The sequence below is a fragment of the Mytilus californianus genome, unplaced genomic scaffold (assembly GCF_021869535.1).
Source record: "Mytilus californianus isolate M0D057914Y unplaced genomic scaffold, xbMytCali1.0.p SCAF_5, whole genome shotgun sequence".
Classification (NCBI taxonomy): domain Eukaryota; kingdom Metazoa; phylum Mollusca; class Bivalvia; order Mytilida; family Mytilidae; genus Mytilus; species Mytilus californianus.
In genome coordinates this window covers 50676687-50690504 of record NW_026262701.1, presented here as the reverse complement: position 1 = coordinate 50690504, position 13818 = coordinate 50676687, and the positions used below count along the sequence as shown (strand labels likewise).

Here is a 13818-nt window from a genome sequence, read left to right as displayed (position 1 = left end):
TGATCCCGCTGTGTCGGCGGGGACAAACGTGTTTCTGTCAGGATACTGGAAAAAAAACTTCTCATAAACATAGAAACTGACGATAGTAAGGGGAAGGTGTATACTGTAAAAGAGAGCGAAAACGGCAAAAAAGTGTCAAAGTATTTAATTCGTCCAAATTTAATTGAGAAACTCCTTTTAGTTTTTAGTCCCATGTTATTTACTTGCGTGATATAAAAGCTACTTTTTTACTTTCTAATTGAATTATTTTATAAAACATTTTTTACAATATGGTAAAAATAACAGACTGATTTATATACAACACAATAAACAATACAATAGACGAAAAACTAATATGAACACAGCAAAAAAAAAAAAAAAAACATTGCCTGAACCCCATTCCCGTTACACCGTCACACTTTAGCGTGTTAAACCAACTCACTTTTGCGTGTCATATACCATCGCACTTTAGCGTGTCATCTGATCACATTTTAAAAAAACAAACAACCATCGCACTTTAGCGTCTGACACCATCCCACTTTAGCGTAGACCATCGCACTTTAGCATGACCATCGCACTTTAGAGTACCATCGCATTTTAGAGTCCTACATATTTATGTCTGGTTATATGACCATCTGCAGTCTTCGGAGGTCATCTTGGTGGAAATTTAATTTGTGACTAGACTATAATTCACACGAAATGCTATACCTATTATCTAGTCCATGCATTGTTAATTGTTTATTTTATACTTTTTATAATTTGAATATATAGGTTTTAGTGTGTTAAAAATCAAATATGAGAATTTTAGTCAAATCGGTGAACATTAATTTGGCAGCTAGTGCCCTTTAAATAGTTATAATAAAAGGTTGATTTTAAAGAAAATATTTGGAGTTTTCAACAATGTTTCTGAAGAAAAATGCAAATGAATTCTTTAGAAATACCAAACAATTTTTATGTTCAAAGCATACATATTACCAAAAAATGCAACATTTAAAGTGTGTAACAGGGCAGCTACATTGGTACAAAGAAACAGCTTCCACAATCACTTGAGATAATACCAATGTCCCATCCACCAAACCATACATGTATATAAAGTATACTTTGTAAATCTATATGCAAAACTTGGTAAAGTTAAAATCTTTAGAAATCTGAAATATTACTTATTTTTAACAGAAATAACCAGTAAAGAAACCCTCATAATATTTAATGTTCAAGATGACAAATCTTCAAATGGTTTCTTTCATACTTTAGCCCATCAGCAACCATGGCACCTGATAAATGCAAATAAGATTCATATGTTAATCTTGTACTCAAACTTTATGTGTCACCCACTTCGTTTTTCAAAGTCAATGATGCACAATAATAAATCTTGGCATTTTTCATCTCTAAGTCAAAAATTCCTTCACAAACCTATACTACAGCTAGTAAACTTAAGGATGTTCGCTCCTCTTGTTTTTGAATTTTTGCCAGATTTTCGGAATCCTCTGATTTTATTCATTTATTGCCATTAAAAAAATTTGCCCACTAACCCCTACTTTTTTTTTTCATAATTCTATTACATATAGTTTAAAAAGCCAGATTTGAAAATCTGATGAAATCCTTGTTATTCTTTCATAGTTTTTGAAACAAAAAAGCGGCCAATGTTAAAAGTATGAAAAATCTAGAGAGATGTTTTTCCCACCAAATTTTCAATGGCTTATATCTTGAAAACATGCACACAGACCCCTAATTTTTTTCTTCTTTTTTAGTTCCTTTATTTATACACTATCATTTAAAAAAAGTCTTTTAAAAAGCTTGTTATTTTGAAACAGAACATCCTTAAGAGCAGTTTACTTTTGACTGTATTTCTGACCGCATTAAAACTCATTTGTCTCTGTAGGAGTTTTACAAAGAATACATAATTTTATCAATACTTCTGGATCAACCTATTCATGTTAGGGTTTTCCTCAAGAATATATTCATTTTATCACTGCTCCCTGTTCCACATCCTAGGAAAAAGTCCTTTTTTTATGAGATTCACTGTTGGATTTCCAAACACTCTCAGGTCACAAGCTTTAAGGGTGTGACACTATGAGCTTATTTTTTATCACAGTATCAGATATTCTTATTTCTGTGTTTTTAAATAAGAAATATAAAGATAAAACATTTGCCAATGAAATGGCATTTCATCTAATTTCGGTACTATCATGTACCAAAATTACCTAACTTCACTGACAACCCTTGTACATGAAGAATCTACTTAAAGTTGTTTAGTCTCATTATTGCTTCCATTAATAGGTCTCTGTCAGCCTTTTTCAGGAAATCCTTTGGTTTTGAATAATATATTTTTGCTCTTGAATCAACTGGATCCTCTGAATAAACTTGTGAAAGGTGTTTAGGATCGATTTCCAATACTGTAAATATCACCTGAAAGAAAAAGACATATACGACTGATTTATTGCTGGTGTTTTATGCCACTTAAGCACTCTTGGCTATATCAAGGTGACCAGTTTTTAATGGCGGAGGAAGCTGGAATGCCTGAAGAGAAGCAACACCTTTAGCAGGAAAACAAAGCACATACACGTATGTAAATGAAAATACTTTATGATGGGAAAGCAAAACAAACACAGTACAGACAGCATAGTGTCAGTTTACCTGATGCTGTGCCATATTTCTATATATTGAAAGTAAGACTGATTATCCAACATAAATTCAACTGAAGTTTTCAAGCACTTTTAAAATAGATAATTTTAATTGATACAATTTTCAATATTTTTTATATTTGAAAATTTCAATTTTGGTTTAGTATGCAGTTTGACCAATGCTTATTACTGGAGATATTAAAAGAAAAGATTATACAGGTAATGGTTCCTCACAATCCTGTTCTTTCATGGTAATATTCATGAAAGAAAAATTTAAACAAAGTTAAACAATTTTATTCACCTATCCATGTATGCAAAATTCAACTTTCAAAAATCTTAACTTGAGGGTTTTATACTGTATTTGCCATGGCATAAAAGAAGTCAGAAAGGTATCAGATTCTTACTGTTTTATCAATTACAGATTTCTTGTTGTACACTTATCACAAAATACTGAAATAAAAAAGAAGATGCATAATTTTTATTAATGAAATTGCCTATATAGCAATCTGTACAGGTTTTCTATTGTGTTTAACAGTTTCCCACTGTTAAAGACCAAACAGCCTATTCAGTTCTACCAGTGATTTTTCCTTAAAATTTTGTGTGAAGGTATTTCATGATTTGAGGAACAAAATATGATAAAAAAAATTGGGGGTCACCGACTTAGTTTTGTCACTATAGCAACCTCAGTTTCGTGTTTTCCCGAATATTAACATGATATTTGCTTGTTATTTAAACTCTCAAAAAATCCCATTATATCAAACCTACAAGCATAATTCTTGTTTCACGTTAAACAGTAGATTTGTGTCTATCAAATACAAGTTCAAGAGTTTAAGACTCTTATTGTTTTGATCTTAAAAAATATGATTTATTTCATTCCCGCCAAAAATAAAACGCAAGAATGAAAAACGTTTCAAGTATTAAAAAATATCTACCAGTGATTTTTTCATAAAATTTCAAGAAGGAAAGTGCCATGTGTACTCTTCAAAATAAAGCAAAAAAATGTATATGTCACCGACCTTTCAAAAAAGTTATGATGAATTTTCATGTTTTTTTCTCGTTCGTTTTGAAGAAAAGAGTTGTCTTTCTTCAGAACATTGAATCTGACGTCATAGTACAAGTTTTCATTGCTGGCGTACTGTTTGAAAAAAATTGCAAATTGGACGTTTGAAACCCACATTTAAATTTTCAAGAATCAAGAATAACAACTATATTCACCTACTTTATTATCCGGTAATACAAGAGATCATATGTATGTATCAGTATCAGATCTCATGATGTTGTTGCCGCACAAAATTAACCTTCAGACAAATCATCCGTCGGAATGAAAAATTGTTCGAAATAACCTTTTACGACGCTTTAGAAAGGAAAGTCTAGATCTATTTTTGTCCTCTCCCTCTCATTAGCAAAATCATTGGAAATAAAAAGAGAAATGAAAGATGACACTGGCTTACTTACAGACTATTTGACTATATTAGACTAGATGTGTGGGTTTTTTGTCACGTCAATTTCAGAACTTCGCCCTAGCACACTCTTTCGCTACTGTTGACAGACGGACAAACATTAGCACGGACGGACTTCTTTATACCATTATGTGTCCCAACTAAGACGAGCGTATACAAATTATTCCATCTAGTTTGTGGATTCATTATTTCTGAATATTTAAAATATAAGAAAATTAAAATTATAGGTATAATATATGAATTAAAGTTTTTGATTCTAAAACGTTTTACATCCATTTAACCTATCATAAAATACGATCCCCGTTATTACTACCTCACGTGTTTTGAATAAACGAGACAGTAAATATAAAATACAAATAAGTTTTTAATTCAAAAATTGGTTTAGAATCTAAGAAATAATTTTCCGTTGAAAACTATAAAGTATTTCTCAAAACAGGATGAAATATTATGAATCTAAATAGCTCATTTTGGAAATTAAAACAACGACAAGGTTGTATGTATAGATTGCCGTCATTGAAAATCGAAATTTGTTTTCAATCTTTCCGGTCATTGTAGTTTTTTGAAAGTGAGAAATTTTATGTTGGATTTTATTCTTGAAGCAATTGTTTTTTGTCATAAGTTAAATTTGATTCACATTCACTGAGTATATATTTATTTCTTATATTTTTTGCCTTAAGCTTCTGTGAGATCAGGCGAAATCTTTATCACTTCCCCTTGAGACAATTTGAAATGAAACAAATGACAAAAGACAATGAACCTTTATCATTTTTATTTTTACTATAAGATTTTGTCAATTAAGCAGTATAGATAAAATTTAACTTCATTGCAAGATCACCATTATTTTACGAGAATCTTAAAGAAGTAAGTTGATCTCAACATGCATACGTTGCCAGTATATCGAAACTTCTAGAAAGTATTGTTTATCGGACTAACCTTCTGAAAACTCAGTTTTGAAAATCACATATTAAGTTAAAACTCTAAGCATAAGTCATATAAATTTACCAGTGTAAAGTTACACGGGCGTACGAGATTTGCGCCGATTTAAAAAAATTTTCGATCTTTAATTTGCGCCGATTTGATTCTTTCATTAGCGCCTATTTAATTTTTTTATCACTAGCCCCGATACTTTATTTGCTATACGAGTAAATACATGTACATGTAGTAAACCTAGAATGTATATTGCATGGTAATATATGGATATAAATAGTGTTCCCTTATGTTTAAGATAATTTTGGTCATATTGTTCGAGAACTTCGTTTTGACACGAGAAAGAAAAGATGGACTTCGTTATTGGCAAGTACAACAAGTATAGAAAAGATAAAATGACAAGAAAGGAATATATCAGATGTGTGGCATATAAATTCTCGGCAAGATAATAATTCATTTGTACTAGTATTACATTTTTATGGATTTTATTGTGGTGCTTTGAAATGCTGTAAATAGAATTTTACTCCGTGATTTTAGTGGATGTAAACAGAGAGCACAAATATCTTTTAAATTGACCTATCTTGCTCGAAATTCTACTCCCACCTCCCCTTTGTGAGCAGGGGACAACAGTTATATACATGTTATAATTGACAATTCATAACATATGTACAACTGGCTAACGGAAGAGGTTTATATGATAAATAAAAAAATAACTTTCACCTATAATTTACCTGTACACAATCGGTGCAAATGAAAGACAAATTCGGCGCAAGTGAAGGAAAAAAAGTGAAATGCAGATTGGGGCAAATGCACAAAGCCGAGTTCAAAATTTATATTTTTATTATTATTTTTATTAGAACGGAGGTTACAGATAGTGTAGTATCTTTTGTGTCCATTTGTGTTTAATTTCCACTAGGTATCAGTGTGACGCTTAATTCCACTTTTCTTGGAAGACGTAGTTTTAAGCGTACACTATGTTGGAATCTGTGAAAAACGCGAAATAGGACGTTATGATTTGACGTTTTTTGTCATGGCTAGAAACAACGTCATAGAGCTTTTATGTCACTACCAAGTTGCGTTAGTTGATGCGCATCAACAATAGGCTGTTTGGTCTTTAATCTATCAGTGGTCCCATTAACAGCCAAATTCATTGTATCTGTATGAAACCAGGACAATACAAACCCTTTTCTTTATTTCGTCTTTGTTTGATACTTGTATTACAGGGCGGTAGTGGAATTGAGTAAAGTAAACTTGATTTTTTATTTACCTCTGTTCCCATGACTATTATTCCTGGAAGTAAACGTCTTCCTCTTGTAAGTTTGTTGTTATAGTTCTGTAGATGTAACAGTAGTTTACCTCCATGCTGTCCTAGAGTTTTATGGTCAACGTAATCATATATGCTATTCTGAGTAACTGATTGTTCCTCTGGCCTAGATGAAAATCTCTTTCCCTTTAAAAATTACGAGAAAATTTTGAGGTTGTACCTGTCAATGTAACATGTACGATAACATTCAAATGCAACTTGTTTGTACTGATAAAATTTGACTTGCTATCATAAACAATTATCTCATTTCAAGGCATTTACTTAAAGAGACACATACTTGATGTGCCTGTCCAAAGTCAGAAGCCTGTAAATCAGCGGTTGTCATTGGTTCATATCTGTCATTTTTGTTCTTCGTAAATTTAATTGTTATAAATTTGAATTGTTTCATATTTTTCATATCAGGGCTTCTGTTACGTTGTGTATATGATATATATTTTTTTCTCATTGTTCAATGTTGTTAAAGGCATTACAGAGACGTATAATTGCATACATTCACATCATTTGAACTCTAGATCTGGTGGATAAGTTGTTTGATTGGCAACCATACCACATCTCTTTATTTATATAACATGAAATTATTAACAACAACATTCTTTTCATTGAAGTTTAAGTATACAAAAAGCCCCAAATATTGTTTCATTTTTTCGTTTTTAATTTAAGAAATCACATGACATGTGTATATATATAATACTGTGTGGATAAATTGCCAAATTGTCAACTGTTTTTATATAAATTCTTGATTTTTCTGTTGCAAGTCTTAAGTTATCTAGTTGTAGTATACAGTACTAAGTGAACCTAATTTGTGACAGTAACCTACAATTTGTCTCCTCAAAGCTTGAAATACTGTCCAGTTATCTCATAATTACAGGCAAGTAAACGTTTAACCTATATCATTTATATTTGACAGACAATTTAAAAAAAAAATTGCCAATTACTCAATTTAAGTGTTATTAAACATGTTACCAAGATACTTTCACTTTATGGAGCAGACTTTGACAGTAAGGCCTATATCAAAAAATACATTTGTTTTCCCTCTGGCAACTGGAAGTTTTTGGAGTGGGTATTTAAAGTAGTGATAAATATTTTTTTTCTTCATTTTCTTGGGTTCTTTGAAAATAAGGTAATCTTTTCCATATTTTATATATAAATATATATATATTGTTAAAATTATTGACACTGTCGAAGTCTATTTGTACAGCCGAAATATTTGTTGAATCAACACGATTTTATAACATCATCTTCGTATATTACCATTTATATTAGAACAATTGCGCAAATCTTTAGACTTTTATATTTTTTCCTTATCTGCGCAGTATCCTCTATTTTAGACAATCCAGTACATATCAAATGTGTTGGTTGGTCCTTTTTATAGACTTCTATACATATATACCCATGTATGACAAGACTGTTGTGTCAGTTGAGAGTCACTGGTGTATGTAAAATCTAATATTCTCCTTTTTCAAATCTATATGGATATGAAAGGATATGGTAAATATATATATGAGGATATGTAGCAATAGGCACTATCCCATCAGACAAACCGGGACAAAAGATATGGTGGATTCATTTATTTTTCGTGGGTACCAATTTTCTTGGATCAAGGAAAAATTGTATTTTTGAGGATAATACAATTTGTGGTTCAAAAGAGTTTGCATACAAGCCATTTAAATTCATGGTTCACCTATACCCATGAAATCCACAAACATTGGTATCTCACAAATAAAAAATATTCTGATCCCCAATTTGTGGTCAAGCAGATGAAAAAAAAAAAAAAAAATTCTGAATCCAGATTTTCCCCATACCTTATAGTGTTAAATTTTGAACAAAATAATTTGATTGATAGCATCAAAAAACTTTTAAAAAAATGTTCTGACTCAGACAAAAAACTATAACCCCCGTTTGAAGTTAAATGGTTGCTCCCTAATGAATCCACAGAGGATAATATCTAGAAGTTCATGCTGCACACGCTCCCTGGAAGTGAAAAATCACATGTAAAATCAATTCATAAAATTGACCTAAAGTCATTTATGACAAGTTTCAATTCAAAAGGTAAAGTAGTGTCTGGTACAGTAACAAATATCTACCTCTACAACTGAAACAACAGCAACTGAATCTGCAACTGGATAGTCTTTACGGAAACTGTCCAGACATTCTACTGGAACTATCAAGATATCTGCCGTTGATGTAACATCTGTACTACCTACTTCCATTCTAGTCCTCCACAATGATCCTGGTCTAAAAGAAATTTTAATTTTAGCCTATAAATAAATTCCTTGATTTTAACCCTACCTCTTATACTGAAATGATGGTTTAAAGCTTTGATAATATAGATTAGTCAGTGCGAAAATGGTACTAACATGACTATTACAATTTAAATTCTGCAAAAAAGGCTGTTTCTGTTCTATCTCTTTACTTAATAAAGTTTCAAATTGAACTTGGTGTTCAAGTGCTCTATCTCCAAATTTCGACCAAGTATAAATCTTAAGTCCTTTATCATATTTTCTAAAAAATACTTTTTTTAACTAATACGGAAATACTTTAATGTAATAAGCAAGCTTGTTTGCACAAATATTTCTTAAAATTAAATAAACTGTTAACACTGAGATATGTCTCTCCTTTTTTTTTTCATTTTGATTATAAAATGCAAATGTTGAAATTAAAATAGCAATTCTTTAACATGTCAATGCATGTAAGTTATGCAAAATATTCAAAGTCAATGAATCATGACTGAAGGAACAGGACAACCAATCTCCATGGAAATGAGATGTGCCAATGCAAATACAACTACCTACCAAATATCATTGACCTACCACTAGTGGTTCCCCATAAACTATTGACCTAATCACAAAAACTAATACATGAAAACTAATCAAAAGTTGCAAAGTCAATAGACCATGACTGAGGGGTGGGCCAAACAATCTCCATGGAAATGAAATGTGCCAATGCTAATACAACTGCATACTAAATATCATTGACCTACCATAAACTGACCTAATCACAAATTAATACATTGTTGACTCTGCCAGCACCAATGCCAGAAACAGCATACCTATGTCTCACTTTTTGACTCTGTCAAGGCGAGACTCTGTCAAGGCGAGACAATAATAAGATATAAAATCGCATCTTCTGAAAATAAAAAAATGTGACATAAAGTAGTAAACAAATTTTATGGCGAAAATATGTATTTTTATATCAAACTGAATTACCGTAAATGATGTATTTATCAATCAGCTTTAATAGCTAACAGCTATTTAGCTGCAACATTTCAATTGATAAACACTTTTAGAAAATGTAAAATGATATACCTATGTACCATACAAAATTTATGGTTTCAGAACAGTACAAAAAATTAATATTTGCATAACTGTAAAACAAACTATCGAAGCAGTTTTTACTTTTATTATTGTATTTTGTGTGAAATATTTTTCAAAACAGTGTAGAAATCCCTTACTTTATTCAATTATAACATAATTTGATAATTCAGATAGAAATTATCATTTACATGCATTTAGCATTATCCATCTTCGCTAGACAAGGGTTACGATCCAGTCCCCTCCTCTCCAACCTTGGCAGATTAAGCCAACATTTATGAATACAATGCTGCGCCATCTACTGGTAGATAAAAGTCACGCCCATTCCAACTACATCATTTTTGACCTATGAAAGCACTTGAACTCTCTTCAGTTTGGAGGTGTAAATATTGTTGTGTCTAGTGTTTACAAATTTCGTGAAACAGGAACAAAAAATGTACATTGACATTTCCAACATTTCCACGAGAAACATACCCAGGAACTTCTTTAGTTGATTAAGAACTTGATTAAGAACTTTAGAATTGTCACTAAATATCGTCCTATGTTTTGTGGGGTAAAGATTTGTTGCGCAATCAGCACGTGGCAATTGTTTATTTACATTTTCTACATTACACGTAATCATCTTAAAGGTGCTTTTTGATTGGATGCAGCCAGTTACAACTGCGACCAATGGAAATCCTTACCTCGTGGATCCAAAAATTCTATCTTAATCCGCCAAGGGTGGGGAGAAAGGGAATGGGTCATAACCCTTGGCTAGTGAAGATGGCATTATCTTACCTTTACGAAAGTTCAATTCACCTGTCCGATAAAAATTTTGCACAAACAACAAAATGATTTATACTTTTTTGTCTTGAACTATTTAGAATGAAATAAAATGCTCTGTGGGGTGCAGCTTGATATGACAACAGAGGTAGAACCATGAACAGTGGATGCAAGTATGGACACTTCATTCAAGCTTGATACAGCTCTGAATTAATTCAATTTGGATTGTAATTAAATATTTGAAACATCGTAGGTTTTTGAAACAGAATGAATGTGGTCAAAGAACTGAAAAATTTGAAATTGGACCTATTATGGTCCAATATCCAATATCTAAATACATGCTTAGAAACCAGAAAATCCATGACCACCAAATCAATCCCAACTTTCCTTTTGAATTATGGAACCTTGTGGTGAAATTTCATAGAGATCCATACACTTACATGCATACACAAGTTATTGTCCTGAAACAAGAAAAATGCATGATTTTGGCCCCTAATTATCAAACAGCTACCACAATAACCCCCTAAATCAATTCCAACCTTCCTATTGTGGTATGGAACATTGTGCTAAAATTTCATAGAGATCCATACACTTATACTCAAGTTATTGTCTTCGAACCAAAATGTCTTTGGACGACAAGAAAAATGCTTGTTTTTGGCCCCTAATTCCTAAACTACGACAATAACCCTCTAAATCAATCCCAACCTTCCTATTGTGGAATGGAACCTTGTGCTAATATTTCATAAGAGATCCATACACTTATACTTAAGTTATTGTCTGCAAACCAAAATGTCTTCGGATGACAAATGTCTTCAGACGAAGACGCAGACATTGTCATAATATAATACGAATGCAAAAATTTTGTGGTCGTATAAAAAAACCCAACTTTATTAATTAATTTTCAGGCCTCTGCAGTACTTTTATTTTTTAAGTGAAGCAGAAACACTACAGGAAAATGCAATTTTCAAACAGCATTCTTTTTTCTTATTATCACCAAAAAACTACACTTTGATGTGGACGATCAAAACAGCATTGGTTTACAATGGTTCAGTGCCTTCAAAGGATAGATGGAGAAGACTTTTAAATGGAAAGTTTACCACAGACGATGTTGACAGATGCATTTTTTTTTTGGTATACAGTTAGCTAAAAATTTAATGCCCTGATTAATATGAGACTTACATTGTTTCCACACCACACATTCTAGAAAAAATGTTAAAAACTGTAACATATAAATCTTCTGTTGCAGGACACATCCTTTTTACAGATTTGTATCGTCCCAGTTCATATCTCAAAATCTGAGCAACAACTTTAACAAATTCTTCTTGGATACTCATCATCCTTTTTCTGCAAAAATAAAGAACAGAAAATTACTTCACTGATATATATATGGGGCCAATCTATTGCACTTTAGAAAATTTCTCTACCAGTCAGATGTTGAACATTTCATTAAAATGGTTTGTTTAAAATTCAGAATTATAATGCATGCTTATTCATACCATAGAAAGCTTTACATCATCCACACTTGTTTAACCTTCAAAACCATTAACTAATATACTTTCATTTAATTTCCCTCACTCATATTTACCATGTATGCAACTCTTTTTTTGGATGGGAGATGTTTCAATAAGTGTACAAAAACTACAGAAGCTACTATGATATTGACCTTTGTCTTTGACCCAACAATCATGTAATACACTTCTCCTGTGCTACCATTTACCCTGGTTATATTTAATGGATGTGAATTGTTCAAAACAATGCATTAAAACCAGCAATATATATATAGCTTCTGTGACCTTGACCCCGAAATTAATACAATTCTTCCCTTTACTGCTTACTGTTGTTAACCGAATACATTTGTATCCAAGTTTGGTGTCAATTAGAAGTGATATCATGTTTGAATCAATTAGTTAATGCAAAGAAATCCCAATAATTTAAAATTTCTAAATCTATTTTAACCCACTGTGACCTTGACCTTTTACCAAGTGATCTAAAAATCACTACAGTTTTGCCCCCTAAATGTCTACCATATACCTTTGTAACCATGTTTGCTTTCAATGTAATGCAAGATGTTTGAGTAAGTGCATGGAAACCTCAATTTATACCAAACATCAGTCTATTTAGAGCCATTGTGACCTTGATCTTTGACACAAGGCCTGGAAAATCAATTTGAGTCAAATTTTTCTTTTATCAGTTTGGATCTTCTTGAGCATGCTGTTGCCGAAGGTCCTTTAATGTCCGCATTGGAGTGTGAAATAGTGAGCATTTCTTTCTATCATGTCTATTAAGTTGAAAGTTTATTCAATGATTTTTTCTGCATAAAACCTGATGATTGATGTTTTGACTACAACATTTCACTTTTCTACCAATGCTGGTATTTACCTTTAATCTTCCTAAACAGAAGTCATACATGTCATGCATGTATCAAGTAATTAATATCCTATCACCTGTTGATTGTTCAATCAAACTTTTGTCATTTATTAGTTTAAGCCTCAGGTTAGGGTCAAAATCTACATATGTTGCGTAATCAGATAGATTCACTAGGGTTTTTACATCTTCAATAATAAATATTTGTAAACAGCGTAGTTAAAAGTGGTGTATGAAATTTTTTTTATACACTGTAAACTGAAAAAGGGATTATTGTACTCCCGTAAGGAGGTTCACATGTTTGGATCCAGAACAAAATATTGTTATTTAGGCTATTACAAACCTTGATGAATAATGTTGGCGTATTTTTAAAAGCCCTTCTTCTAACTTTGGTAAAACAAAATCTGTAAGGGCAAACAGTTCAGGTGTTTGTTCGTTCTCTGAACTCTCTTTCAGTGAAATATCAAAACCCAGGGTTTCCTTTAAATCACCAATATATTCTGTCTGTTCGCCTCTTAATGACTCGAAGCAACCTGTTTTAGAATTAATCATATCTAATATATCTAATGGTGAGGCATGATATTCGTTGCTGTAGGAAATTCCTAATTTCTCCAAACAGAGCATATCCCATTGGCTAGTTGATTTGGGCAATGAGTCTCTGTCGTCTATGTTTGAATGGTCATTAGAACTGCTGCTGGACACGGAATTTGAACGAGAACGAGAATAACTTGATGCCATTCCTGCAATAACAATCCTCATGAGGACCAACAACAAAATAATCGCAATTTTCGGCAGGGATTACAAGTGAAGGGGAAGTAAACCAATGTGATTATGCTTGTTATGTTCTGTTGTTCATCCAGCCCTGGAAAACCTAGTATGACTAAACAACATAATAAGTCCTCTATACTGATTAAACTAATACAGATGAAATGAAACACATAATAAGTTTAATAACATCTATCCGAGACATAAGTCGTATAATACATGTACAATAATTGTATTATATGTCTCTGTATCTATAAAGTCAATAATCCGTAATCAATCTAATGAGAATTGTCGGCAATTTATGA

At 31.9% G+C, this 13818-nt stretch overlaps 1 protein-coding gene across 1 annotated transcript; it reads right to left on the bottom strand.

Annotated features, from left to right (window-relative positions):
* Positions 1-320: 320 nt before the first annotated feature.
* LOC127702440 (uncharacterized) lies at positions 321-13537 on the bottom strand. Its single transcript, XM_052206643.1, has 5 exons — positions 13092-13537; positions 11564-11728; positions 8396-8546; positions 6255-6437; positions 321-2385 (listed from the first exon to the last, which is right to left on the bottom strand). The coding sequence occupies exons 1-5, from the start codon at positions 13505-13507 to the stop codon at positions 2215-2217; spliced, it is 1086 nt and encodes a 361-aa protein (XP_052062603.1). The 5' UTR covers positions 13508-13537; the 3' UTR covers positions 321-2214.
* Between the last annotated feature and the right edge of the window lie 281 nt (positions 13538-13818).

Coding starts and splice junctions, on each gene's coding strand:
- LOC127702440 (XM_052206643.1), bottom strand. CDS start 13,507: ATGAGGATTGTTATTGCAGGAATGGCATCAAGTTATTCTCGTTCTCGT. Junction 6,438..8,395: donor CTGTTGTTTCAGTTGTAGAG/GTAGATATTTGT, acceptor TAATTTTTAAAG/GGAAAGAGATTTTCATCTAG. Junction 2,386..6,254: donor TAATAGTCATGGGAACAGAG/GTAAATAAAAAA, acceptor TTTTTCTTTCAG/GTGATATTTACAGTATTGGA.